The 27,959-nt window shown below is 44.4% G+C and overlaps 2 protein-coding genes across 2 annotated transcripts in view; one reads left to right on the forward strand and one right to left on the reverse strand.

The window, feature by feature from the left end:
• Positions 1-10,848, forward strand: part of ANKRD13C (ankyrin repeat domain 13C) — a 91,721-nt gene extending 80,873 nt beyond the window's left edge. Inside the window, exons 11-13 of the mRNA XM_029062476.2 lie at positions 2,888-2,986; positions 3,225-3,325; positions 5,892-10,848. Of these exons, the coding sequence (XP_028918309.1) occupies positions 2,888-2,986; positions 3,225-3,325; positions 5,892-6,022 (331 nt within the window). The 3' untranslated portion in view covers positions 6,023-10,848. The remainder of the gene's footprint in view (positions 1-2,887; positions 2,987-3,224; positions 3,326-5,891) is intronic.
• Positions 10,849-13,253: 2,405 nt separating this feature from the next.
• On the reverse strand, positions 13,254-27,898 carry LOC100073917 (serine/arginine-rich splicing factor 11). The gene is given in 11 exon segments (XM_039911923.1): positions 13,254-15,642; positions 15,750-15,888; positions 16,505-16,600; positions 21,222-21,311; positions 22,537-22,668; positions 23,424-23,505; positions 23,597-23,724; positions 25,454-25,503; positions 26,067-26,159; positions 27,507-27,665; positions 27,667-27,898. Coding segments are annotated over 11 exon segments (1,275 nt in total). The 5' UTR covers positions 27,775-27,898; the 3' UTR covers positions 13,254-15,444.
• Positions 27,899-27,959: the final 61 nt, after the last annotated feature.

Genomic DNA, 27,959 nt, shown 5'->3' on the forward strand with positions numbered 1-27,959 from the left:
TTTTGTGGGCTTCTCCTCTGCCTCCCACCCGCTAACTGTGGGAGTCCCTCAAGGCTCAGTTCCCAATCCTCTTCTATTCCCTATCTCCACCGACTCCCTTGGAGAACTCATTCACTTCCATGGCTTCTGCTACCATCTCTATGTAGATGATTCCCAAATGACCTTTCCAGAGCTCCAACCTCTTCTCTCCCCTCTTCAATCTCACATTTCCTCATCTCCCCCCGACACCTCAAACTAAACGTGTCCATAACAGAACTTCTCATTCAGCTGTATTGATTGAGCACTTACTGTGTGCAGAGCACTGTACTAAACACTTGGGAGAGTACATTATAACAATGAACAGACACATTCTCTGCCCACAGCAAGTTTACAGTCCTCATCTTCCCTGCCCTCCCTCTGCCTTTCCCATCACTGTAGACACCACCACATCCTCCCTGTCTCACAAGTTTATAACCATGACATTATCTTCGATGCATCTCTCTGTGTCACCAAATCCTGTCGGATCTACTTCCACGTCACTATAATCCAGCCTTTTCTCACCACTACTATGCTGCTTTTATCTTGCCTTCTCCTTTTGACCTGGAACTTCTTCCCCTTAATATCTTACACACGATCACTCTCCCCACCTTTAAACTTTGACTAAAATCACATTTCCAAGAGGCCTGCCCCTAATAAGTTGTCATTTCCCCACTCCCTCTCCCTTCTGCATTATCTGCGCACTTGGATCTGTACCCTTTAAGCATATAATATTCACCCCCCCCCCCCCCCAGCCCCACAGCACTTACCTAAATATCCATAATTTATTTGAATATTCATTTCCCCTCTAGGCTGAAGGTTACTGGTGGGCAAAGGATCCATCTATCAACTCCTTTGTGTTGTACTTTCCCAGGCACTTAGTACAGTGCTCTGCATACAGTGAACATTCAGTAAATATTATTGATTGATAGGAAATGCAGAGTTGGAAATGGCTTAGTGACACAAAAACTTCCACTGTCTCCTGTAGCTGCCTAGTAAATTGGCTCTCCTCTCCCATAGCTGTTTTTTAAAATATTTGGGTTTGTTAGGGTTTAGATTCCATCATAGGGAGTACATGTGGGTTTGAATAGTTCTCAGTTGGACAGTTCCAAATTCCTTAGTGAGCATCACCTTTAAAAAAACAACAACAACCCGATAAACCCAAAACGTAATTATCAGGTTTATTACTTCTGTGGGCCAAACACTGGGCTAAGAGCCAGGGTGGATTTGAAATAATCAGTTTGCATGTGGACCCTGTTCCCCTTGGGGTGCTCAATCTCAAACTTTCCAAAGCAGCGGGAGTAAGGGTTGACGAGAATATTTAAGCGCTTAATAAAAACGATTGATTGATTGAGATCCAAAGACTATTCAGAATCTGATTTTTGTTCTTCTTTTTAGCCTTCTCTCTCTCTAAACCTTTTATCAGTGCCACTAATGGATAGGAGAGTTGATATATATCTATAGATATATATCTATAGATATATATATATATGTTTATGAGTTGTTTCACTTCCTTTCTCAGTCTGGGTCCTCCCCCTGGTGGCTTGTGGTTGAACTGGGAAGTGGTCAAAAAATAGGTCTTAATGGGAGCAGGGAAGGAGAAGAGAGAGACCACAAAACTGGCTAATCGGCCTCCACGTGATGGCCAGTGGCCCGAGCTTGCATGATTTAGCCAGGTTTCTGAAGAATGTGAGTACCAGAAGAGAATGGGCCATACCTGCATCTCTGCAAACTAATAATAATAATAATAATGTTGGTATTTGTTAAGCGCTTACTATGTGCCAAGCACTGTTCTAAGCGTTGGGGTAGACATAGGGGAATCAGGTTGTCCCACGTGGGGCTCACAGTCTTAATCCCCATTTTACAGATGAGGGAACTGAGGCACAGAGAAGTTAAGTGACTTGCCCACAGTCACACAGCCGACAAGTGGCAGAGCTGGGATTCGAACTCATGAGCCCTGACTCCAAAGCCCGTGCTCTTTCCACTGAGCCACGCTGCTTCTCCATTCTGCTAATAGTAATCGGTGTAGAGAGACAGTGAGCTTATATGTGTTGGCAGGGCTGGGCACAGTTTTCACCTGATCACTGGGAGTCATCTGACCTTTCTTCCTCTTTGAAAAGATCGGTTGCCTATATTGCTCACAAAGGCGTGTTCGGCAATTGGGGATAGAGAAGAATTAAAGTCACTGCCTGCCCAGGAGAAATGGACAATTTAGGGGACTGTGGCTTCTAGTGCCCAATTTTCATTCCCTACTAATGGAAGCTACAAGGAAACAGTATATTGGCTGGACTTGTTTTTTGAGATAGATTCTATTACGCTGTCCTCTCTGCATGGCTTACTCTGAAACTTAAATGTCTTTCACTGGGTTCAGTAATGTTAGTTGGGGATGATTTTTATTCTTCACATTTCATCTCTTTTGGTCCATAACTCCCCCTCTTGACTGTAAGCTCCTGGTGGGCAGTGGACCTTTCTACCAACTGTTTTGTATTGTACTCTCCAAGAGGTTAATACAGTGCTCTGCACACAGCAAGTGCTCAGTAACACGTGGTTGTCTTACTATGTGGATGTGGGGGAAAGATTATATTCTCTCTGATTCTAAAATCTAATTGTTTTGAAATAGTTGATAAGATTATTTTTTATCTTGTGACATTAAGTAAAGTAGGAGTTTGGGAGGGTTCATAGATTCATTATTATTGAGTAGAAGGTATGTGATGAAAGCTAGCTTCAGTACCAAGTGAAATGATACATATTCCATTTGGCTCAGAAGTGTTAATTTGGTGATGGGTATTGTTCTTTGTGTTTCATCTGGTTTTCTCTTCGAACAAGTAGTCCAGCGAAAGAGGTTTACTAACATAATCTTTCCTTCCCCTAGAGCACCTCATCTGGGCAGAGAGCTGGTTTGCAAAGAGAGTAAGAAGACGTTCAAAGCTACAATAGCCATGAGCCAGGAATTTCCTTTAGGAATTGAGTCGTAAGTTGAATCTGTTCATTAACCCGAACATCATTACAATATTTTCTTGGGGTATTTTTTCCCCCAAAGAATTATGTCCCAAAGGTCATAATGGATTTTCCTTTGAAAACAGGCAACTTCTGGCCTTTGGAACTGTGCAAGCCAATTCAGTCGCTTGTAGAAGAATGTCAGCGATGTTTTAAACAGTGTGATATCAGTTGGCATCCATGGAAAAAATATACTTTTCTTTTTTTCTCAGATTATTGAATGTTTTGGAAGTAATTGCACCCTTCAAGCACTTTAACAAGCTTAGAGAATTTGTTCAGATGAAACTTCCACCAGGCTTTCCAGTAAAGCTAGGTAAGTAGACTTTTGCTTCATGGGTGAGTGAATTCACATTTTACTTCTGAGAGTCGGAAATTTGGATGTAAGTGCCTAATTATGATTCAAGGAGAAATATACCTCTGAGGAGGAGAATCAATTTTGGGGGGTGCTTTTCTAGATTACTTGCCCATCAAAGTCTATTAGCACACGTAAATCAATTTTAAAATGGAATGATACTTCTGCTTTTCATGGTGAATTAGTTGTAAGGAGGTTGAAGATGGTTAGTCTCACATGTTGAGAGGAAAATAAAACCTAGAAGAATATCATTGATTTCTTTCACTCTGGATAGATTTAATCCAGTCAAACTCTTTTCAGACAGCATTACACAGTTACAAGAATATCAGATCCAAAAGTGAAGAGTTTATTTTTTCTATCCCCTGGTCTGTGTATGTCTTTCACTTGGTCCCCTATTTTAAAAATCAGAATCACCAATTTTATTTTAGCCAATCTCCCCCACCCCCCACCCACACAAAATGGAGGGTTCTAGAATCGTCTTTTGTGATTAGGAAACCAGCAGGGGAGACAATGTCTACTTACTCAGTTACCTCATCTGTAAAATGGGGATTAAGACTGTGAGCCCCACGTGGGACAACCTGATTCCCTTGTGTGTACCCCAGCGCTTGGAACAGTGCTCGGCATATAGTAAGCGCTTAACAAATACCAACATTATTATTATTATTACTCATTGATATTGTCCGAACTGCTTAGTACGATGCTCTATTCACAGTATTTGATATTTCTGACCCCATTTAGCCTTCTGTTAGTCCTCTTACAGACCAGAAATCTTGGTGGGCAATCCTTGATTTCTCATGTACATTAAAAACATCTCAACAGTACCAAGAATCCTTTTGAAGAGCATTTTTCCAGGAGTTCTAAATGACCTGCGAACTGTTCAAGGAAAGTTGTTAGAAGTGATTTACTAGCTAGCTTTGACTACCCCTGCAGGAGCAGTGTTAGCTAATCAATTGGCTTAAAGTCAGAGTCAGGTTTTCATCAACAAACTTTCTGAAAACTCCAAGTAAAAATATATAGTCTTGACCTCATTAATCCAGATGTTATTCTCTTCAAGTACCCACAAAATTTGGCTTGCATTATCTAGGTAATTTGGTAGGGTAGACCTGTTCATTAAATATTTTGTAGAAAACTATTTGGTTGTCTTGTTATGAAATGGATTTGGGGAAAAGATTGAATTTTCTCTGATCCTAAAATGTAAATGTTTTGAAATATCTAATGAGTGTATTTTTATCCTGTAAAATTAAGCAAAGTAGGAGTTTGGGAGGGTTCATAAATGGAAGTTTATTTCTATTGAGTGAAAGGTATGGGATGAAAGCTCACTTCGAAACCAAGTAAATTATGATAATGAAATGGAAGAGCTAGGTGAAAACCCCAGAAAATTCTAAAATTTCACAAGCAAGCTGATGATCCCCATTTGTCACTCAGCTGTGTAGAAATGCCAGACGGCATAACTCAATTTATTTCATTCATCTTTGTCGTCAAACGGGTGACTGTGTCTGAATGTCTTGGATTCACTCGCCTATTCAGTAAGATCTCTTCCAGTAAATACTCTACTGATTAGGTTGTGCTGAAATAGCATTTCTAAGTCTACATTGAAGTCTAAGTTGGGGAAACCCTTTAACTCCAGCAGAAATAGAATGTGGTGATGGTGGTTCATTCATTCAGTAGTATTTATTGAGTGCTTACTATGTGCAGAGCACTGTATTAAGCACTTGGAATGTACAGTTCGGCAACAGATAGAGACAATCCCTGCCCAATAACCTGCTCACAGTCTAAACGACTGTGGTAGTACTTAGTAGTGGAAGCATTCGGAATGCTATTTAGCATCCACTGAGTTTGCTGCACCGTGCTAAGTGATTGGGAAAGTACAGTAGAAGGGAAAGACAAGTTCTCTGCCCACAAGGAGCTTATACTCGAACAGGGGAGACAGATATAAAAATCTTAACAAGCAATGCAATCAAAGTAAATTGAGTTGAACACAAACATAGGCCCAGGTGCGGAGGATGGACACACGTGATAGCACATGACAATTTTTACATTTCAAGGGGCTCATTTGAATGGTCACGTCAAGCATATGGAACTTGCAAGCACACGCTAAGCCTGCTCAGCAGACTGTTGAGGAGGAAGGGAGGGTTAGGGCTAGGTCTAGGGGTAGGGTTAGGGCCAGGAAACCAACCCTTCTCCAGTTTCTGGGCGGCTCGTGCGTAAATCGTGGGAGATGAAAATGTGGTCCCGGGTGCGGGTTTAGGATTCTTGGGGGCCGGGAGGGGAGTAGAGAGAGAGAGAGAGAGAGAGAGAGCGAGCGAGCAAAAAACGACTTTTGTTGTTCGATAACCAGGGGACGTGAACCTGCCAGCAGATCTGCTCCAAACCAGTAACCCAAACCCCAGGCTTGTTTGTGAATGGGAACAGTGGGGAGGAGTCGCTTGGAGTTCGGGTTCACGGACGTGGCTGCCAGGTTGATCCGAGCTGCATCTGAGGCAGAATTATTAGCTGACTCGCCTGCTCCTGGATTTTCCTTCCACAGATATCCCCGTGTTTCCTACCATCACAGCCACTGTGACATTTCAGGAGTTCCGCTACGATGAGTTTGATGAGTCCATCTTCACAATTCCCGATGACTACAAGGAGGACCCCAGCCGCTTCCCCGACCTCTGACCCGCCTGAAGCAGCAGCAGCAGCACCAGCTGAGCGCCGGGCGAACCAGGGGGCCCAGGGAGCCTGGCCTTCAGGTCCAGACCGAAGGGACGAGTCCTGTCCGTGAAGAGAAGGGATGTGGCCGTGGACCCGACCCGTCGGTGGAGCTACAGGTGGCTCGGGCAGCCACCTCCCATCGGTATCACAGCAAGTCTCCCGATGTGCCATTTTCAACCTTTTTTATAATACACAGTGTAGGCTCGGTAGATTGACGCCGCCGTGATCCTAAAAGAGTTCTTATGTAAAGCAGCAGCAAGTGCTGTGATTTGTTTTTAAAAGTTTTTACTTCTTGGGGAGATATATATATATATATATATATATATGTATATATATAAAAATAAATAATAATTTAAAATATATATATATATATATTAAAGAAAACACTCCTGGACCATACCATGAGATTGAAAATGTCTTAGTTGATAGAAAGCCCTTTTAAATCCGTCCCCTTATATTCAAGGTGACACTTATAAATATCCCTTCAGGCTTTTCTTTTCATAAATTGTAAACTATGTAACATTATGTATAGTTCAGTAATTTGAATGTTAGTTGAACATAATGATCTAGAAGGAATGCATTTTCTGTAGAGGAATGAATCAAATGGTAATCATTAAACAGTTGCATTTTCACATGGCAATGCATTTCAGAACTGGCATTCACTCTGCAGGGAATCATCGGGTACCTCCTCTAACACCTTAGGGCAGCTCATCACGGTGCTATTCATGTGTTTTTTGGGAATTGTTTGTTTCTGCAGAGGGAAAGGTTGTTCCTGACTCTTCTGTCCCTAAAGCAACAACTTTCCTGTTTTCCATTGGCTTCTTGGTCCATGAGTCCTTGTGGTATATATCCACTGGCAGGCCTTTAAAAAATGTTCATCTGACAATTGCAGCCCTCGGTCTTTATTATAATAATTTCTGCATGTCATCTGCAGCCTCATAGCTGCACATAAATCTAGTTGTCTTCGTATGTGGGCCCGATGGGATGTGAATCGATTTGATCAGTGGATATGCGCTGTAGTTCCAGAAAAATTGCCCACATTCCAAAACTCTTCTCCCTTGGGATAAAATTGTTCCTAGGTAAATGTGAGATGCTGCCCAAATTTCTCTATCAATGATGCTAGAGAAAACCCAGAAACAAACCATTTTTCCTTGTTTCCAAGGTATGCATTACTGAGTGAGTTTGAAATCTTGCCTGTCTTTTCCAAGATGGTCCAAGGCCCAAGATGGCCAGTAAACTAGTGAGGATTCCCAGTGTCAGTCCATAGAATGTGGTAGGGGCTAGAAGAGGTCAGTGGTTAGCTGCCCCAAATGAGGTATTACTGTACCCTGAATGAATGGTGCCTTGATGCAGTGTCTATCCCGTCCCTCTGTTCCCCCCACCCGAGTCCGACTAAACCCTGAATTGAAAATGACCACTCCCCACCGCTCAAAATCAAAATGTTTTTTCTTCCTCTTCTAAACCCACTTCCTTCCCCTCTCCCTCAAGACACCCCTCCCTTCTTCTCTCTCTCCTCACCCTCCTCTCCTGTCAAACCGCACACACTGCATCAGTATGATGTAGATGCCCCTCTGTCTTTGACACTACCCACCCCGCTCAGATCCACGCCAACCTCTGTAGCTTTCAGTACCGGAAGCGGCAGGAGAACGAAGTGCCCTAAGAAGATTCTCAATTCCAGATGGGTGATGGAAGGCAAGATCCTGGATCCTCCAGGAGGTGGAATCTTTGAGCCTGGGGAGCTTATGAGTATTAACGTCAGCTGGAGTGCTGATTCTTTCGCTTTGGATTAAGAATCCTGTTGTTAATATTCTGTTCTAGGAGTAGACCCCCCAAACAAACTTGATTTCAGAGCACTATGAGGTATTTCCAACTGTATCTGTCAGTTCTCGAGTGACAGCAATGACTAACTTCTTTTAGGTGCCCCAGGAAAGGGTGCAAACATCCATTTGGTTACAGAAATTGCCTGCTGCTTTGAGGAGGTGAGAAACCGAGTTTGCGAAGGGTTTTGACAAGCCACTCAGGGAATGGGTCTGTAGCAGCCCTCCAAGCCGCTGTTGGAGACCAGTCGTATTCAGTGAGCACCTAGTATTACCGAGCACTGTGCTAAGCGCTTGGGAGAGTTCAGTATAGTAGAGTTGGTAAGGCCGTTCCTACCTACAGAGAGCTTAGAGTCCAGCGGGACAAGCTGACAGTCTAGACTTCTGGGCTTTTACACACTTGTCCCACGAGGCTCTCCCAAAAACCTGAGCGCTCCAGACTGAGACCTGTACAGTCATTACTGGCCTTTCCCAGGGGCCCTTCTGCCAAGTCCAGTGAAGACTTAAAGGGGTTTAATCCCCTTCTCTAAGAGCATTTGGAAACGTTTAATGAGGGCCTTCTGGGAGGTGAATTCTTTCAGAGCAGGTGAACATTTTGGAAGAGACCGGTGCCTCTTGCTGGGCAAATGAGCGACAGGCCGAAAGGGGAACTCCAAAAAACTTGGGCCTGCATTTTTTAGCAGACTTTTAGCAAACTTTTTTAGCCAACGGCAGTACGTTTGGAGAAAGTCGACTGGTTGGCGGAGTCCCAGAAACAAATTGGTAGGCTGAGCCCTGCGGAGGTCACTGTACTGAGCTCTGGGAGAGAATACAAAATTGGGAATTAGACGTAGTCCCTGTCAAAGAGGAAAGAAAAGTTATAATTTCTCTGGGGCCCTCTGTTCATACCAAAGCATTTGATGATGATAATGGTATTTGTTAAGCACTTACTATGTGCCAAGCACTGTTCTGAGCACTGGGGGAAATGCAAGGTAATTGGGTTGTCCCACAGTCTTAGTCCCCATTTTGTCATGGAAGAGAGCTTAGAACACATCTTGGGTAGCTTGCTAACTAGAAAATTCCTTAAAAAAATTAAAGCTCTTTAAATCTGTATTTAATTATCCCCTTATTTGTGAGAGAGATAATGGTAGATTAAGTGGAAGCTGTGACGAGTATGAGGTGCTTGGGGAAATTGGGGATTAAAGGGTTGCTGATAGAAAACTGAGAAAATGGTATCAACTGAAAATGACGCGTCAAATAAGAGTTTAACTACTTGAACCACCCCCAGCTTAAAAAAAAAGTTTACTGATTTTGGCTGCTGTTTATTCTGTTTCCCAGGTTTCTCTTTAGTAGGCTGTTTGAGTACCAGTGAAATGGAGTGTCTTTGTTAGACCCATTATACCCCATTTTTGAGGCTTCAAATCGTGCAGGCCCGAGGTGCCCCAGCTGTCACGTTTTAGGCCGCGGCCCTTTAATGCAGGGCCATTCCTTGGCTGCCTGCCTCTCCTGGGCTGGCTCTCATTGGATGCTCAGTCGGGTTTTTTTTTTGGAAGCACTGATCACATTGAAGCGGCACTGTTCCTGGCCTTCAATCCTCTCAAAGCCTACCAGTACCCTGCTGCTGAGTTGCTATTTCCATTTTTAATGAGTTGACATGAGCCTCTAGGCCCAACTTCCTGGGGAATTAGGGCCCTCTTCGTCCCTCTGCCACTTGTCCAGGAGAGCGGCGAGAGAACGCCAGAGAGCCTGGACGTAGGCACGAGATTGGCACGCCAGCAGCTTCACCCACCCAATTCCCCAGCAGTGCACCTTAGGGCCCAGCACCCTGCTTTGAATGACGTGGAAAGGCTACACCTAGTTGTCACCCAAACAGATGAGCCCCTTTAATATTGATGCGGCTTCAAAAAAAACACAGTTGGAAAATGTAATTGCGACCTGCCGGTGACCGATGTGGTTGTTTCCAGGAAATTCAGAAGCGGTGTGGCTCAGGGGTTATAGCACAGGCGTGGGAGTCAGAGGACCTGGGTTCTAATCCCAGCTCTGCCACTTGTCTGCTGTGTGAAATTGGGTCCGAATGTGTCGGAATCCCTCTCCGTTGTTTTAGCAGCAGTAACTCAACACCAAAGTCACCCCGCTCTAGTGAGTCGCACTCTCATGCCAAAGGGGAGTTCGGAGCTCTCTTTAAGTACGGTTCTCTGAGTTCTCACAGTGGACATTAGGGAAAATACAACAACATTCTGGCTCCATCTATATCTTGTTCCCTGGAGGAATTTAATTTGTGGCTTCAAATAGTTGAGAAAGCTGCCTTCATTATTAGTAAAATTGAAGGTTTCTGATTTGCCCCCACTAGTAGCGACTGAAATTTCAGAAATACCATTCCTTTCAAATATTGCCGGTATGGACTAGACACAAAATAGGTGATGTTTGCTAACGGAGCAGCTAGAAAATCCTCTCAAACCCATGCTTTTGGCTTACCCAGACACCTAAACTTTGCTGACATCTACCACTTTCCACCTAGCAGTTGCTTTGGTGGCAGAATGTTGCAGTTTAGCAGAAATACTGACTTATTCAAGAGTATCAGCTGACAGTGTATAGAATGTATTCTAATACTGCAGAGGTATTTTGCTTGGAACTTGTAAATTCCCCCTAGGAGCCAATAATTCTTTTGTATTTTACCATTTGTGTGATTCATGTCCTTAAATGAACTCATTCTTAGCCCAGAGTAATTTTTAGAATGTATTCTTTGTTAGACTAAAGACCAAAACAATGCAGTTTGATTCTGAAAATGTTCAAGATACAAAGTTTATCTGTAAATGCAACTCTATTATGAAATTATTTTAGAGAACATGTGCTTTGAGGACACATCCTTGTTTGATTTTGGAGTGTTGCTCTGCTGTGGATTGAAAAAAGGCTCCACCGGGTATCAGCACTCAGATTTTCTGCAAGGATGTTATTTTACTGGTCACTTTTTAAATAAAAACCCTAAATTTTCAATATGCGTTTCTTTGCTTATCTTGCCTCCTGTAATCTTTTGCATTTATATGAAGTGTGTACATGATACTTAAAGATGTTAAGCTAAAATCCAATCTAGTAAATAGTTGTAATACCAGGTGTCCTAAATCTGATTTATTTCATCACTTCAGCCTTTGCTAATATAATTCTTCAACCTACTTGTACAATTGTTCAGAGTCTAGAAATGACAAAAGCCATCTGCCTAACTAGAATTTAGGATTAAATGATCTTAATGTTGGTATTTACACACTTTCTAGGTGCCCAAGCACTGTACTTAACCTGGAATGGGTACAAGACGATCAGGTTTAACAGTCCCTGACCCACATGGGACAGTCTAAGTAGCAGGAGAAAGAGAATTTAGGCCCCATTTTATAGTGCTTGTCACATAGCTCATAAATGCCATTTAAAGAAGTAAACAACAGAACCTGAATTAGAATCCAGGTCCTCTGAGCCCTAGGAAGGCCTGTACTCTTCCATGAAGCCATGCAGTCTTTGTCTAAAGAACAAGTGGTTATTTTCAAACCAGTGTACAAAGCAAACAATGTGTATATATATATATATATATTTATAGTTCTAAAGCTTAGATCCTGAACTAAATTGGGTAAGCATACATTGGGGAGTAAACAAAATTGTTTGGCTAATATCTTCTTGTAGGGCTTGTCTATCCATGGTTTTATGTTGAACGGACCCAAATGTTTAATACCATGCTCTGCCCACAGTAAACACTCACTAAATAACCATTACCGAAATCTTTCCCTATTACCAATCTTGAGTGCTATGTGCAGAGGATTCATTCATTCCATGTGGTTGGGAAAATACAATCCAACAATTAGCAGACCTGTTTCCTGGCTTAACAAGCTTACATTCGGTCACATTCGACATACCTTTAAATGCACAGAACCAGTTCTGTGATTGTACACATCTTGCTAGCCATGTGGCTGCCAACTCTGTCGCACTGTACTCAGGATAGTGCGCTACACGAAGGAGCACTCAAATACTGGTGATGATGAAACATCCCCAAATCAATCTTCTAATGTGATAAAAATGGCCAAAGAAGAGAAAGCAATAAATAGTGGGCATCCACCCCAGACAGTGCCCCTAAAGCCAACCCGAAGCAAGCACATGGAAATGTCTAAACAATTTGCACAGCGATAGTTCCACTTACCTCAGGTCTACACAAAGTAGGCAAGACAGCGCTAACCTTTAGAATATAGCCTCACCGGGCAGATCTCTGCAAGCCTGTCATTAAAACAAAACCAAGCGTCACACCTAGGGTTGAGCTCCATTTGGGAAAATACCTCTACTAGGCCACACTAGCACTATTGCTTCTGAAAATTCAACCTCTGATTAAAATGACTTTTTAAATTGCAGATCTACAACAAAAAGCATGGAAACACAAGACTATCCATACTAATCTTGCCATTCATGACATTTTGATGCAAGCGCTTCCAGGCAGAAATAAACTGAAGAACGAGTCCTTCGTAGAATAGTTCTGGGCAGTTGCTACACATTGACAGGTGGACACCGACTGGGACATTCACCCTTCAGCGCTGACGAGCGGACAAAATTCAGTTTCTAGTCCAACAGCTCTGTGGAGAGGAAAACGGCAGCTATCTCCTCTTCCTCCACACCCTAAAGCTTTAAACCAGAAACACACACACACCAGATTTTCTAGCTGAACTGAAGCTTTATCAGATCTGCCACCAAACCCATCTTTTGAAGCATAACAGGCTAGAATGTTCACCCCAAAGAAGAAATTGATTTTAGATTTAAAAAAACAATTACCAAGATTTCTTCAGGGGAGTGTGTTCTACTATAATAATGATGGTATTCGTTAAGCGCTTACTGTGTACCAAGCACTGTGTCAGGTACAAGGTTATCAGGTTGTCCCACATGGGGGCTCAGAGTCTTAATCCCCATTTTACAGATTGGGTAACGGGGGCACAGAATTGTCCAAAGTCACACAACTGACAAGTGGCAGAGTCGAGATTAGAACCCACGACCTCTGACTCCCAAACCCATGCTCTTTCCACTTAGTCACCCTGCTATTGTACAGAGTGAAGTCACTGCTACAAGGGCTAATGCTTTCTCGATGGGTAATTCCCACTGTAAACCCACTGTGGGCAGGGAATGTTTCCACCTACTCTCCCTAGTGGTTGGTACAGCGCTCCACGCACACTAACTGCTCAATAAGTACAACCGAATGAATCCACTCGTTTCTGAAAATGCCGTTCCTCCATGACGAGGGCCTATTTCCGATGCTGCCGTTCAACTGCTTGCTAGACCGAGTCATTTTCCACAGCAGGCAATGAGGCCAATCGGTTCTTTCCAACTCACCCTAGGAGTGGGCCCCGCAGACTTCAGGCAAAGGAAAAGCACACACGTCGTCTAGTAAAACCATTTTATTTCATCATATTTACTACCAAATACAGAACAGAACTCAATGTGGAGGCGGTGCGCAACTCTACGAACGTGGGTGTCTGGTCAATGTCTCCGGCGGGCCGGCTGGTATTCCGGGCAGGAAAAGCACTCAGACTACGGAATCCCTTCGTCGCAGAACGTCAACTCGGCCAGTGGTAGGATGTTCCAAGCAAAGAGAAGGTCGGAGCTTTCCCCTCCGTGACTGCAACATAGGCATCCCTGGTCCTCACGCTCTCGCTAACGATTCCGACTGCCGAAGCCTCCTCCTCACGGGCACCTCTGACCTAATACCATTTCGTGTGGGTAACTTGGTTGGTTCCGCTTTGAAATGCAGAGACTAAGACTACTGCTTGGCCGGGAAAATTTTTGATACTGTAGACAAAGTTTCTTTTGATAAAAATTCTTGAAAAAGTTAACGTTCTACAAACTCTAAAAAGATGCTGCATTCCTATGACAAATTGTAAAATGTTTAGAAAACTGTTGCTAAATTTGCCAAGTTACATGTCTCCAAGCGAGCTATTCTCTTGAATCACTCAGGAAAGAATGGGCCATTAGAATTGTACTCTAGTTGCAAGACCTCTAATACTAATCTTCAACACCTTTTCCAGAATACTTCATTGAAAATACGTTCACCAAATACAAGGTAACGGTCTTTTAACGAATCCTAGATCTTGAAGTTCAACCCTCTTCTCGTACTTCCCCACCAGCACCCCGGGTCCGAGGGAGGCAGTGGGGAGAGAGAAGACTCGACAAGCTGCCCCATGAATCCAGGCCCCCAGACTTTTTCGGTCTTCACCACTCAATTTTTCTAATCCCTAGCGCTGGACTTTAGCGGCTGTTGCGTTTAAATGGAGATAGGAAGTGAAAGGTCTTAAATGAATGAGGTAAATTTCATACATTCAATAGTGTAAATAAATACAAGTACAGTTTTACAGGAACATGAGCGTAAGTTTAAGGGTTTTATTATCAAAGTCTTGTAAAACAATTTCAGAAACTGTACATCAACATGGCACAGACTGTAGCCTACTTTTGTCTTTACCTGCACAAAAGTAAAAGCTCTGAAACTTTTTTTTAACTAAGAAAACAGCTTGCCTAACTACTTTTGCATAACATGGAATCTTGGTGTGCATAAGATTACTACTGCAAGTGACAGTAACACAAATTCATTAGTTTATACAACTTGAGATCAAATAAGAATTACATTATATCAAGACTTGTTCTTAAAAGCAGACCAAGGTCAATTTAAAATGCACTACCCCTTTTTGCATTATTGAGCTCAAAAACAAAACAAAAAAAACCAAAACAACCCCCCTCCCGACCCCCCCCCCCGCCAAATTAAGAACCAAAGTGAAAAAAGTCAACCATTAAAAAGCCAGCACTGGGGTGACAGGTTTCATCGATGCCGATGCAGAGGGCACGAACATCACAAAAAAAAAAAAAAAAAAAAATCGGCTCCCAACAACGCAGAGAGGTAACTCTACTTCAAAATTTTCTGTCCATCTTCCAGAGGCAGTTATATCTGAAAGAAAATGAAGCCGCCTAACTTGTTACCCAAAAAGGTTAGCGCATCTTTAACCTTTCAAAGCTAAACAGAACCCATGGAGAATTCAGCCGCAAGGCTAAAAAGATTATCTACCTACTTCAGAATGTTTTACTTCCGGATGTAACTGTAAATTGTTAATCTGTCACGTCACCACACTTAAGACCCTTGAGTCGCTCCATCCTCTGTTGTAGGATTTAATAACATTGAAGGATAGTCCTGCCACAAGTAACATGCAGTCAGTGCATTCCCTATACGGTTCTATTACTGCAGTTAATCAAACTCTAGAAATACTAAGTGAGCTTATTTACTAAAGGAGATCATACAACATAAACAATCCATGCCTGCTGTAGAGTCATGCAGCCTGCCACCGCCGGCCTGGCCTGAAGCAGCGCGGGGCTACTCCGGCGGCTGGGGCCAGAACAAGGATGGTTACCCGCCTGTCACTTCCTATAAAGCTTTTGATGGAAACAACTAATATCGGGGAGCTTGACGACCATTTAGCGCTCAGAGCTGTTTTACATCTAGGTTTAGGATTAAGAGATACAGCAGAAAGAAATCACACGGAGGAATGACACTGATGCATGTGTACAGTTGGACTCGTTCAAAGGCAACTTTCAATCGCTCATATCCATGTCTTCTTCGTGATGGTCATCTCCGTTCACTTTGGATTCTCTCAGGGAGTCGCCGCTCCCCTTTTCCACCGGAGACTCCTTCGTCTTGGGGGAAGCGCTTTCCGCAGCCTTCTTGTCCTCTTTCTTCTCTTTTTCGCTGTCGTAGCCCTGTTCTTCTTCATCGTAATCCCGAGTAACCTGCTTTGCCGAGGAGAATAAGAAAGTTAAAATTCGCTTCAGACGCCGCCTACCGAACGGAGAGCGCGGCTGGAACGCTCGCTCTCCAGAAAATTAGGCTGTGAGCATACTTTTACATCTTTGTCGCTCTCCGATTTTCTCTCCCGGTCCTTCTCTTTGTCTTTGCTCTTCTTCTTCTTGCTGGTGGATCTCTCTCGCTCATCTCTGCTCCTCTCTTTGTCTTTATCTTTCTTCTTTTCCTTTTTGTGCCTAGGACGACAGTACATGGAATTCAAAAGTGCTCCGGCTCACCTGAGGGTCTGACTGTCACCTTTCTTCGGGATTTTGGGGTAGAGAATTCCTCCCTCCCTTTAGATGGGAAGCGATCATTTCATGCAGCAAAATGAATCTTTCAGGGGACGGAATCACATTCAGCAGAGTGTGTCCAGTCAGCTCACTAGAGTTTTACTTCCTCAATGTTCCCAGGTGCCGAAGGCCTGGGGAATGGGCCAGGTCGGCGAGCACTCAGATTAATACCACTGACCGACTGACAAGTGCAACGACTTTCTCCCTGATGTGTACCTCTAGGAGTTCAAAGCCCCAGAACTCCAAGAACAGGGATCTCGAGAGGGTGGGAGAAAGCACATCAACCACTCCAGTCCCTCCTTCCATCTACAACCTGAACGGGGCTCCAGGCTACCACCACCCACCCGACGTGGGCAAGCAGGCTGGTGAGTCTGAATGTATAACTCAGTTTCAACGGCTCATTAGACATCGAAGAACAGTCCAATTTCAGAGACTTATTTCCACTGGGTGAATCCTTAATTCCCTCTAAAAAATCAATCAGAAAGCAGACAATATTACATGACCACCTTCGTTTCCTCACCTTCTCGGAGATGGTGACCGGGACATTTTTCTTTTCGGAGACCGTGGTTTTTTAGGTGACCTTGTTCCACTCCTGCTTCTTCTGCGTCGTCTCTCTCTACAAGCAAGAGGATAACTGGTTTCTAAATAGCCAAACGCAGCCCACAGCCAACCAAGTCAGCTTTTCCATTGGGCTGACGTAGGAGACGTTGGGCCCATCTCACTCCTACGGAGCAAGAACCTCTGCCAGAAGGGATCGTGCAGAATCTGAAGAATGAGCTGCCCCCATTCTAATAGAAAAAGTTAATCCAGAGTGCTCATCACTCAAAATGTTCTGGTTGAAATCATCCCCCCAAGGTTCGGGAGCTCTTGTCAATCCCACTCAAGAGTTGGTGACAGTGAAAAAATCAGCAGGTTGGGCTGGCTAACAGATGCAGGGCTTGTGGAAACAACTGGTTCCCAATAGGAGCCAGCTGTTCAACCGACAGTTTAGGAGGACAGTCGGTTCCTCCCTCGGTGAGGTGAGGAGTGGTGAGGCCATCCCTAGGGAAATGCGACTTGCAATGAAGGAGTACAAATAAGAACTTACTGTAGAACCACCACCACCAAAGTGTTCCTGTTGAGGCTTTGTATATATACATTCAGTACCCAGAAGCAAACGGACACTGTATACCCAAGACATCTGCCAAAAAGTATTTCCTTCCAAAGGTTCAAGCATGACACAACTGGTTCCTCCCTCTTCAAGCAGAAACTCCGACCACTGGCTTCAAGGCACTCAACTAACTTTCTCCCTCTCATCTGCTCTCTTCTCCCACCACACCCCCAGCTCGCCATCTCTGTCCTTCTTAAGCTCACCTATTTCCTGTGCCACGATCTCACCTCTCTGACCCCTTTCAAATGCTTGGAGTATTTCCTCCTCTCTTCAAATCCCCCAGACCATGAATCTCCTCATCTTTAAGACCTTTCTAGGAGGCCGTTCCCAATTAATTTTTCTTCTTCCTAGGTTATATCCCCTTGACAACTAAATATAAACTTCTGCAATCAACCTTCACCCTAGCATTTAGATACCAAAATACCTTTACTAAAAACATTCACCTGGCCATTTGTCCTTTCTCTTCTACTAGTAATTACTTTGTGTCTGTCTCCCCCTTAGGGCATTTCTAACTCTAGAATAGTCTTACCAACTGTTTAGTAGAGTGCTCTACACAGCAGATGCACAATAATACCGACTGATGTTTCAAGTACCTATTTTCCCTGTACCCCCCCGAGAAAAATTTTGTAGATGCAATTCTGGGCATGCTCAGTCGCCAGAGATTGTTTAGCCAATTTTTGTATAATAATTTGATTGGCAAACTCCGCCCAACCAAGGAAAAAATAGCCAGGCGGCAAGAAATTCCCCTCAGGATAAGGGGAATGACTGAGCACTGGAACTACCTTTAACCTTCTGCGCAGAACATGAATAATGGAAGAAGAAATTTTGGGAATATGAACAAGAGTTGAAACATGCCCTTAAGAAACAGAGACCATATGGCAAGAACCCAATAGGTCCATGTCTAATGAAAATGATGATGCAATAATCTTTGAAATGAGCTGCTTGCTCAGATGAAGGAAATAAGAATTATGGCATTTGTTAAGCACTTACTACGTGCCAGGCCCTCTACTAAGCGCTGGGGTGGACAGAAGCAAATCAGGTTGGACACAGTTCCTGTCCCGCATGGGGTTCACGGTCTCAATCCCCCTTTTACAGATGAGGTAACTGAGGCACAGAGAAGTGAAGTGACTTGCCAAATGTCTTTGCCAAAAGGCGACTGGGTCATTACAGGCTTTGCAAGAGGGGTGCATAGGTGGAGAAAAGCCACATGACCCATTTTAAACAGAAAAGTAAACTCCAAAGGGCAACCAATCAGATGTGCACTTGTGCTTTGCAGCCATTAATTACAGAAATGGTGCATAACTACCGTCTACTTTCTACAACATTCCATACTTGGTATTGGGTTCCAAGTTAGAATTTTTTGATGAAGTAACCTTCAACCATATTGCAACAAAATCAGTGTTATAATCTGACTCTACTAGCTAATTTGTGCTTCGCTTTCCAAAAACGCGTGTGTACTTTTTCTGAGCCAAGAGTTCTAGGATGAAAGTTCATCAGATTTGCTGATCTCATTACAGCGGGTTAATTAGAAGCCAGTGTGCCATGATGATAACCTAGGGACAAACCAGTAATTCTTAACTTGGCCTGCTCACAAATAAATGACGTGCTCTATGACCTTGAGCAATGTATTATGACCATGGATCCCCAGTATTGACGTTTGACTAAAAATCTTCCTTAGAGACCAAGTAAAAAGCAGTTCAAGGGTGTGGAGGCTAAATGTTGATAACATGTACAGATGCCTACCTTAAGGGCCACTAAAGAGAATCTAAGAAAAACACCAAAAGACACATTTGTCCTGCAGGCCTATATCACTTGGTATTTTCAGAAACCGGTAACTCAGAGCTACCTTTCTTTGTCTTTAAATGTAGCTCATGCCGCTAAATTCCTATATCCCCCGCTCTAGACAGTAAACTTGTTGTGGGCAAGGAAAGTGTCGGTTAATTCTGTTGTATTAAGGTCTCCCAAGTACTTAGTACAATGTCCTGCATACTAAGCACTCAAATACTAGTTACATGCGAGTAATTTAACTAGTGGCGGATAGGATAATCCTCTGCACTTCAACTTGCAGCTCAGCAATAATCGTATTTACTAAGCCCTTACAATGTACAGAGCTGTACTACACCTATGAGAGAGAGATCTGGTAGACATAGTCCCTGCCTACCACGAGATTACAGTTGGGATCTCACCCACGTGAGTGACACACCCAAGATACGTTAGAAGAGGCCAAACCCACCGCAGAGAGCCAAAAGCACTGGTGAGAGGTTGGAGCAGAGGGCAAGGGTTTCCTAAAAGTTTCTACGTGGTTTTCTTCCCAAAGTCCTATTGTCCAACATTTTCTTTTCCCAATCCTCTGCCAGTTCCCATGCTCCTCTATAGCTGGAGAGTTCCTAAGCGCCCCTCTGGCACTTACTTGTTCTACTTATACTCTCATTCAGCAGCACTTGTGCATATAAACATAATTGTACAGTCAGAGCAATTTAATATTTTTTACACACTATGTGCCAGACACTGTTCTAAAGAGTTGGGGGTTGATACAAGTCAATCAGGTTGGACACAGTTCCTGTCCCAGATGGAGCTCAGCCTTAACCCCCATTTTACAGATGAGGTAATTTGAGGCACAGAGAAATGAAGTGACTTGCCCCAAACTCACACAGCAGACAAGTGAGGGAGCCAGAACTAGAACTCGGACCCTTCTGCCTCCCAGACCCGTGGCTCTCTCCACTAGACGTTGTTGCTTCTATTCCAAACACTCAATTTGTACAGATTTGCTATCTGTCTCCTGCATTAAACTTTCAGCTTCTTGTGAGCAGACATCATGTCTTGTGCTTCAGGTGTATTTTCCCAAGTGTTCAGCAGAGTGCATTGAACCAAATGGATACACAGGGGTCCCTAGGACAACCAGCCCTATAATTAAAGGACTTTAATTCTCTCCCACCATGTTCCAGTATGGGGCCTGCTTTTAAAACATTGGCGACTTGCCTAAGTTCAATTCACAATCCACCAGGACACCAGATCTTTTTTTTTTTAAATGTGGTTTTACAAGTCATTCGTCATCTTGGTCAATCAGGCAGTCAATCATATTTATTGAGCGCTGTGTGCAGAGCAATGTACTGAGCTCTTGGAAGAGTATAATAATATAACACATTTCCTGCCTACAATGGGCTTCAATCTAGAGGAGAAGACAGACATTAATATAAATAAATTACAGATATGAACCTAAGTGCTGTGGGGTTGGGAAGGGGGGATGAATAAAGGCAGCAACTCCAGGTGACACACAAGAGCTGAAGCAGTGTGACTTAGTGGACAGAGCATGGGCCTGGGAGGCAGAACGGCCTGGGTTCTAGTCCCAGCTCCACCACTTGTCTGCTATGTGACCCTTCTCAGCCTCAGGTTACCTCACCTGTAAAATGGGGATTAAGGGTGTGAGCTCCATGTGGCACTGGGTCCACCCTGACTGACTTGCATCTATCCCAGCACTTCGATCAATGCCTGGCACAGAGTAAACACAGTAAGTACCATTATTGCTATTATTATGAAAAGGAAAAGAGGGTTTAATCTTGGATTCTCTCCCTCTCTCTTTTTTTGAAAGAAAGAGCAGAGTTCTGATTCCAAAGGAGAGAATGAATTATTTTAGCCACAGTAAAAGGTTGGACAAGCTGGACATGCTCAGGGCAGAAGGTGGCTCCTGAGAGGATAAATTCACCCAGACACTAATGCATTTGCTTTAAAGGCCCGAGAAGAGCCTCTCTCTGTTGAGGAAGTCAGTGGGGACCAGCTGGCGGCCACGGCATGGTGGAATGGGACTACGAACTGCCGGCAAAAAAGCAACAGGGATGTAATGTAAACCGTTGAATGCAGACATTCTTTTGATAGAGGAAATCAAAATGATCCAATAAAAAGTCTCTGGTTAAAGTTTGAATCTGGAAAGTAACACCCACTAGAGGAATTACTCGAGTCAGTCGAAAACAACAGCCATCAGAAAATAATAATTTACAATGCTTTTCTGCGTCACCCCCACCTCTCCGGCTTTAAAAGAGGCACTAAGAAGCACCTGGAATTCATCTGGAGAAAAGAGAAGTCAAATTACCTGCTTGCGCTTCTTGATCGTCTGGTTGTGCTGTAGCTTTTTGGAGGAGTTTTGGAACGTTTCTTTTCTTTTTCTTCTTTCTTTTTCTCTCTTTAAAAAAAAAAATTACATCTGTTGATGTATTTGACACTCCTTGTAGGCAGGCAGGGAACCTATCTGACTCTGTTATAGTATACTCTCCCAAATGCTTAGTATAGTGCTCTGCACAGAGTTAAGCGTTTAATAAATACAACTGACTGATTTGGCAGTGGAGCAAAATGCTGCAGACACAGATACTTCACAATATTCCCCACTGTTGAATGTCCAATCTCTAAGAGCAACAGTGGAAATGGTGCAAGTCCTGCGGAGCAGAACGGGGCCAAATGAACCCTCCTCCTCTTTTGCTGTCACCTGCTTCTCCTATGGGTATTTGTGGGCATCTCGCACCCAACCCTGTCCAGACTGAGAGTCGAAAGAGACAGGGTAGTAATGGTTTTCACTATGTGGTTATTGGGTGCAGAGCAGGAGACTGCATATGGACCACGCAATAGCTTTCCTACTTCCTCAAGTAATCCGTCCCTCTTCTGGGAAGTGGGCTGCCCACACAAGGGAAAGCTCTGGATGGAATGTGCCAGGCTCTCTCTCAAATCCTCCTACGGCATCACATCTCATTTATTCCCAGATCCACAGCACTACACGGTTTCCCCCGGAGACCCGCACCAGAGAACGTCAGCCAGCCAGCCGTTTCTCGTGGGTTTGGGGAGGTCTGTGGACCCAAGCCTCTCCACCAGTGGGGACGGCCCAGGCACTGGGAGGTTTTGTACCATGCTGAACCCACCTCTGGAGGGGACCGGCAACTCCAAAATGTCACCCAAGGTGGACCCTGAGAGGGGACGGGCTGGGACCATCTCCCCCAGACTGTAAGCTTCTTGTGGACAGGAAACAGGTCTACCAATTCTGTTGTATTCTCCTGAACGCTTAGAACCATGCGTGGCACCCAGGAAATGCTCAATTACATTGACTGACATTATCCAGGTGCTCTGGGCAATTTTTCCAAGACCACAGCAGATTCCTCTTTTTAACAGGGTCCGTAACTCTGCACTGCGCGAGTCAAGGTCCGTCATTTGGAGAACAGCTTGTCCACGGCAGCTACAATGGGGGACGCACTCCTGCCCTGCTAATTATTCCTTTTGCCCCACCCACAGGCTGTGGAGGCAGAGTGCTGGCTCCACTCTAGGCAATTCCTTGGAATGGTCCAAGGCCACATTCTTCTCTGTAATCCGCAAAATCGCCTCAAGGTGCAAACAAATCCCCAAAAACCCCAACAGGAAATCACCTGGCCTTGGAGGTGCTCCGAGACCTTCTCCCCCTCTCTCTGGAATGAGATCTTCGCCGCCGCGGACTCTTAGATCGCCGCCGGCTCCTGGACTTAGAGTGCGATCTCCTCCTGGATCTGCTTCTTGACCGCCTAAGATAAGCACAAAGTACAAAATTGTTAGGCGATCCAAAAAGAGCCACCATAACGTTTAAAATGTGGAAGCTTCATTTGGCGCATTGGGCTCCTCTACTTTTAGTTGTCTCAAACAGGAAGTCCCTGTGCCAAAGACAATAAATGAGTGAGGAAACACGAGCCAGAGTCCTCAACACATACGTACGCTCCCACGAACGTATGGCGACAATTCAATCTGACAGGGAATGTGACTGTTTATTACTGTAATGTACTCCCCCAAGTGCTTAGTACAGTGCTCTGCACACAGTAAGCACTCAAATGTTGAATGAGAATGCAAATCTGGTCAACAGCAAATGGCAGGGAATCACCGACAGAGAACATACTTGAATACTGCCTCAGTTCAACAGCAAGGTTATCCCACTTATTTTAGTGACCAAAAATAGATCGCACTAAGTTCCCTTTCCCTATCTTACTCTTTGATTGTGAGCCAGGGCCTGTGAAAATCTCACCCACATGTCTTTCCCAATGCTGAGGAATGCTTTGCACACAGTAGGAGCTTAAAAACCCTATTACTACAATAACCAAACAGGTAGTTGCTTGAATGGATTGAATGACCAGCTATGTACTAATGAAAACGGTTTCACTAAAAAAACAACCCCAAACCAAAACCAAAAAACCTCCTGATACTCCAGCCTAAGAAGTATTTACATTTATAGGGAAAAGACATTTCTACATGCCAGTCGGCCTGAAATGGTGAAGTCTGGGTGTCTAACCTGTGTCGAGATGACGAGGGAGTCCTCCTTCTCCGCGAGCGTGACCTTGACCTTGAATGCCTTCGTTTCTCTTCTTTCTTATCTGAAATCAAAGGAAAATTACGTTTAAAGGTCTTTATGCATTCAACTCTACACCAGGCCCCCGCAAACCCAACTGAATGATTTAGGTTTACCTGGCTCTATCGCAGCAGAAATCAGCGACTGAGCTTCACGGACTCTTTTCATTGCCTCCTCTATTTCTTTACTGGAGGTATCTGATTTCAGACTTGGTGAAACAAGACCTGCAGCCACATGGTTCAACCTGAAAACCAACCAGACTATTACAATCTGAAATTCTGGTCACAAAACTTCAGAAACATCTACTCTCTGAGATCAAGGCTAATCAAAAGTTTGGGAAACCAAAGGAATGTAGCTTATCAGTAAGATTAAAAAAAAACCAAAAACACACATAGGATGTGGGGGAAGGATATAGCTTTCACCCCCACTAGGTTCTGTTAGGGAAACAGATCATTTGGAGGATTGTCAACTTCTGAAAAGCTAGACCACTCACATTTTGTGCTAGTATTGTTTTAGGCTACGTAAATGGATCAATCAGTAGCTTGTTATCATTCTACAGTCTAGTGGGGGAGTCAAGCATCTCAAATCAATTACAGGTAGGAGGAAGCGAAGTGAGAGAAACTCGAGAGCGTGAAATGGGGCAAAGGGACATAATGGGAGTCGTGTGCAGCACTGTGGCTTAAGGAAACGACCGGGGTGGCAGAGTGAAGTATGGCCTGGAAAGAGGGCAGACAGCAGATGCAACAGAGTCTGGAATACGACAAGTGCTGGGACCAGTGTGGTTCCAGTTTAGATGGAGAGGAAGGGATGGATTCTGGAGAAGCTGTGGAGGAAGAACGGAGCGGAGTGGATTGGTGACAGACTGAACATGGGGGCTGGAAGAGGAGGCAAGGGTATTACGGGCAAAAAGATGAAAAGTTCCATTTTGGATATGTTGGGCTTGAGGTCAATCCATCAATGGTATTTACTGACTGCTTACCATGTGCAGAGCACCATACTAAGCAGTTGAGGGAGAGTAACAAAGAATTAGCGAACACATTCCCTGCTTCCAGGCTAGAAGGGGGATGGTCATTAATATAAATGCACAATTTATAACATAATTTATGGATATGTGCATCAGGGCTGTGAGGTTGAGATGACTATCAGATGCCCAAAGGTCACAGATCCAAGTGCACAGATGACACACAGAGGGAGAGCAGTTGTGACATTTGTTAAGCGCTTACTATGTGTCCGGCACCATACTAAACGTTGGGGTAGACACAGGATAATCAGGTCCCCTATGGGCTTGCACTCTAAGTAGGAGGGAGAACGGGTATCGAATCCTCACTTTGCAGATGGGGAAGCCAGGAAAAGCCAAGGGACTTGTCCAAGATCACACAAGTGGCGGGGCCGGGATTAGAATCCAAGTCCTTTGACCCCCAGGCCCAGGCTCTTTCCACTGGGCCGTGCTGCTTCTCCTGGCAAAACACCCACACAGTGATGCCCTGGAGGCAGGGTCGTGAGATTGCAGGAGAAGCTGAAGCTGTTTAAGTAGGTACGGAAGTCATCCGTAAATAGGTGGAAGCTGAAATTGAGCGAGCAGATGACTTTCTCCGAGGGAGGGGAGAGTAGACTGAGAATAGAAGGGGACCCAAAACTAAGCAGCGGGACACTCACAGGGAGTGGGAGGTAGAGGTTGGACCAGCAAAGGAGAGTGAGATCGGCCACATGGGAAGGACAGGATGGTGTCAGAAAAACCAAGTTTGGCAGAAGCATATGCTTGAAGTCATACAGAGTTCACCCATAAATTCCACTTCTCAGAACAGCACAGCAAAATGCAACAAGAGAGAATTAGGGTAGGTCTGATAGGCAATTTAGGCTTCTACAAGTTCATTTCTTATGACAAACAGTGAAGATCTGATCAAATTCAATTATTCTCCGTGTTGAAGAGGGCAACCATCACATGCCTTCAACAAAAACAAAAACAAACTTACTTGGGATCAACAGTACTCATAAGCTTTAGTAGCTGATCTGCTGCAAGAGACTGGAAAAACAAAGAACATAATAAGTAACTGAACTTGCTTGCCAAACAATCTGGGAGCTCTTCGAGAAAGCAATGAAACATATGGCATATACCAGTCTCCTGGTCCATTTTCATTCTCACACGAGCAGTGACTAAAATTTCACGTAATAGCCGAGAATGTCAACCACATATTTTTCTGCAAATACATCCTGTCATTTTCCAAACAGTGCTCCGAAATATCACACTTCACAAACCCCTCACGCATAGTGAAAACTACTCTGCTTGAGATGCTGGAAAAAATGCCATTAAACAGCAGCAATCACACCCATTTTCGAAGCTTGACTTTTTCTTAAACTGCTTGGAATGACCCCTGAAGTGGTAACGAGATGGATGCTCGGAAGATAGTAACAGCCAATCCCCACAGAGCCATTACAAAGCTCTGTGCAGCCCAGAGACGCGGAACAGAGCCCCTGGGAGCAGGAAATGTCTTGAACCGGGCAGAGAAGAGAAACCAGCTCAAAGCTGAAGTGTGCTCATTAAGATTTCAAAGAGACACTGCCGAAAATAAGGACGGAAAAATATACCTGAGAGTTCAAGTTTGCTCCAGGAAGTCCAAGAGCGGCAAGGGCAGGGTCAAGGGCAGGAGCTCCCAAAGCAGCCAAAGGAACAGCACCAATCTGGGAAAAAAAAGACCACCGTATGAACTCGAGATCGGGATCTCCTGAGTCTCCCATCTCTCGTCCATTAGGAAAACATCCTGGGAGGCTGAACCTCGTATTTCACCTCGCCGGTACACAGTCAGCAAATCCACTACCGCTCTGTGGGCTTGTGGCCCTTTTTCCACCTATGTGTTCCCCAACAGTTGGTGTGAGACACCAACTGGGGTGAAGCTTGGGATACACCTCGCGGGGTAACGCAGACTTGCAGACGGAAAACCAAATGGGTGCCAGCCAACAACCCCGGGAGGTGACCGCTCCCACAGGGGCCGCGAAGCGGAACCCCTCACCCCCAGCCCCGGTGAGAACCAGAAAAGCACAAGTGCAGCACAACTGGGCATCTGCACCTTTGGTTTCCTTTATTTCTTCCCCTTCCCCGGTCCTCAAACTAGAAATAAAACTGAGTGAGGTCACAGGGTTGGGGTAAAACAAGGGTTGCCGCGGAGGAGCTCTAGAGATTTTCGCTATGTTCTTTAACGACTACAAATGAGATACATCACTTAAGATGTGACGAATGACGAAAGGTACATCAGTATAACACAAGGGTCTAGCTAAAGAAAGGTCATTGTGGAAAGGCGGGGGAGAAAGACCATTAATCCTACAACATTCCACTCTGAACAGGGTAGATAGAAAGATAAGAGACTAAGGGGTCAGGGGCATGGGCGAGCTTACTTTCAAACCACTTGGCATAAACCTTGAGAGTTACCTCTTCCCGTCCCGAAAATATTCCAAAACCCCGGCTGTGGAAAAACGTCCTCATCACCGATACCATTTACCGAGCACTCACTGCGGGCGGGGGCTTCAGAAACGCTTTCGCGTCCAATTTCAAAGAGTGAACGGCGTCTACCGGCTTCCCTCCGGCCCTCAGGTCAGTGCTCTCCACCCAGCAAGCGCCCAACAAATGCCACCCATCGACCGATTCAAAGGTGGACTGCAGTGCTAATTCACAGCCACGTCAACATGGGCCTCCACCCTTCGCCGTCATTTTAGAGAAGCATTGGATGCTTGATTTTTTAGAGAAGCAGCGTGGCTCAGTGGAAAGAGCCCGGGCTTGGGAGTCAGAGGTCATGGGTTTGAATCCCAGTTCTGCCACTTGTCAGCTGTGTGACTGTGGGCAAGTCACTTCACTTCTCTGTGCCTCAGTTCCCTCATCTGTCAAATGGGGATTAAGACTGTGAGCCCCACGTGGGACAACCTGATGACCCTGTATCTGCCCCAGCAGCTTAGAACAGTGCTCTGCACATAGTAAGCGCTTAACAAATACCAACATTATTATCATTATTATTTTAACCCAACAGGAACCATTACCTGAGTTAGTGGGTTTGGAGTCGGCAGGAGTCCACCACCGGGCAGAAGGCCTGCCACTGCGTTAGCTGGGGCCAACAGAGACAAAGCCTTAGTCTCATCAGGAATGACTCCTGCAGAGAAATGTCCTTGCATTAGAACACATTCTTTTTCAAGAGAGAAAAACACACAAATACACCCAGAAAATGTCTCCCTGATACACCACCTGAGTTTGTTGAAAGTACTTATGTTGGCTAAAATATAAAGCTTGATTTCTATTCATTTTTATCATTAATTTTAGGTCAGAATGAAACTTCAATGTGTGAAAATTTGACTGTTCCTTTTTCTCTACAAATGGTTAAGTTTCTAGAGTAAAAAAAATAGCACAATACACACTACTTTTTTGTTAACACTGCCAAGATTTCATCACCTGTACTCGATTTTTAAGTCATGAACCAAACGTAAGCAAGCACAGTC

Source organism: Ornithorhynchus anatinus, chromosome 4 (assembly GCF_004115215.2).
Source record: "Ornithorhynchus anatinus isolate Pmale09 chromosome 4, mOrnAna1.pri.v4, whole genome shotgun sequence".
NCBI lineage: Eukaryota > Metazoa > Chordata > Mammalia > Monotremata > Ornithorhynchidae > Ornithorhynchus > Ornithorhynchus anatinus.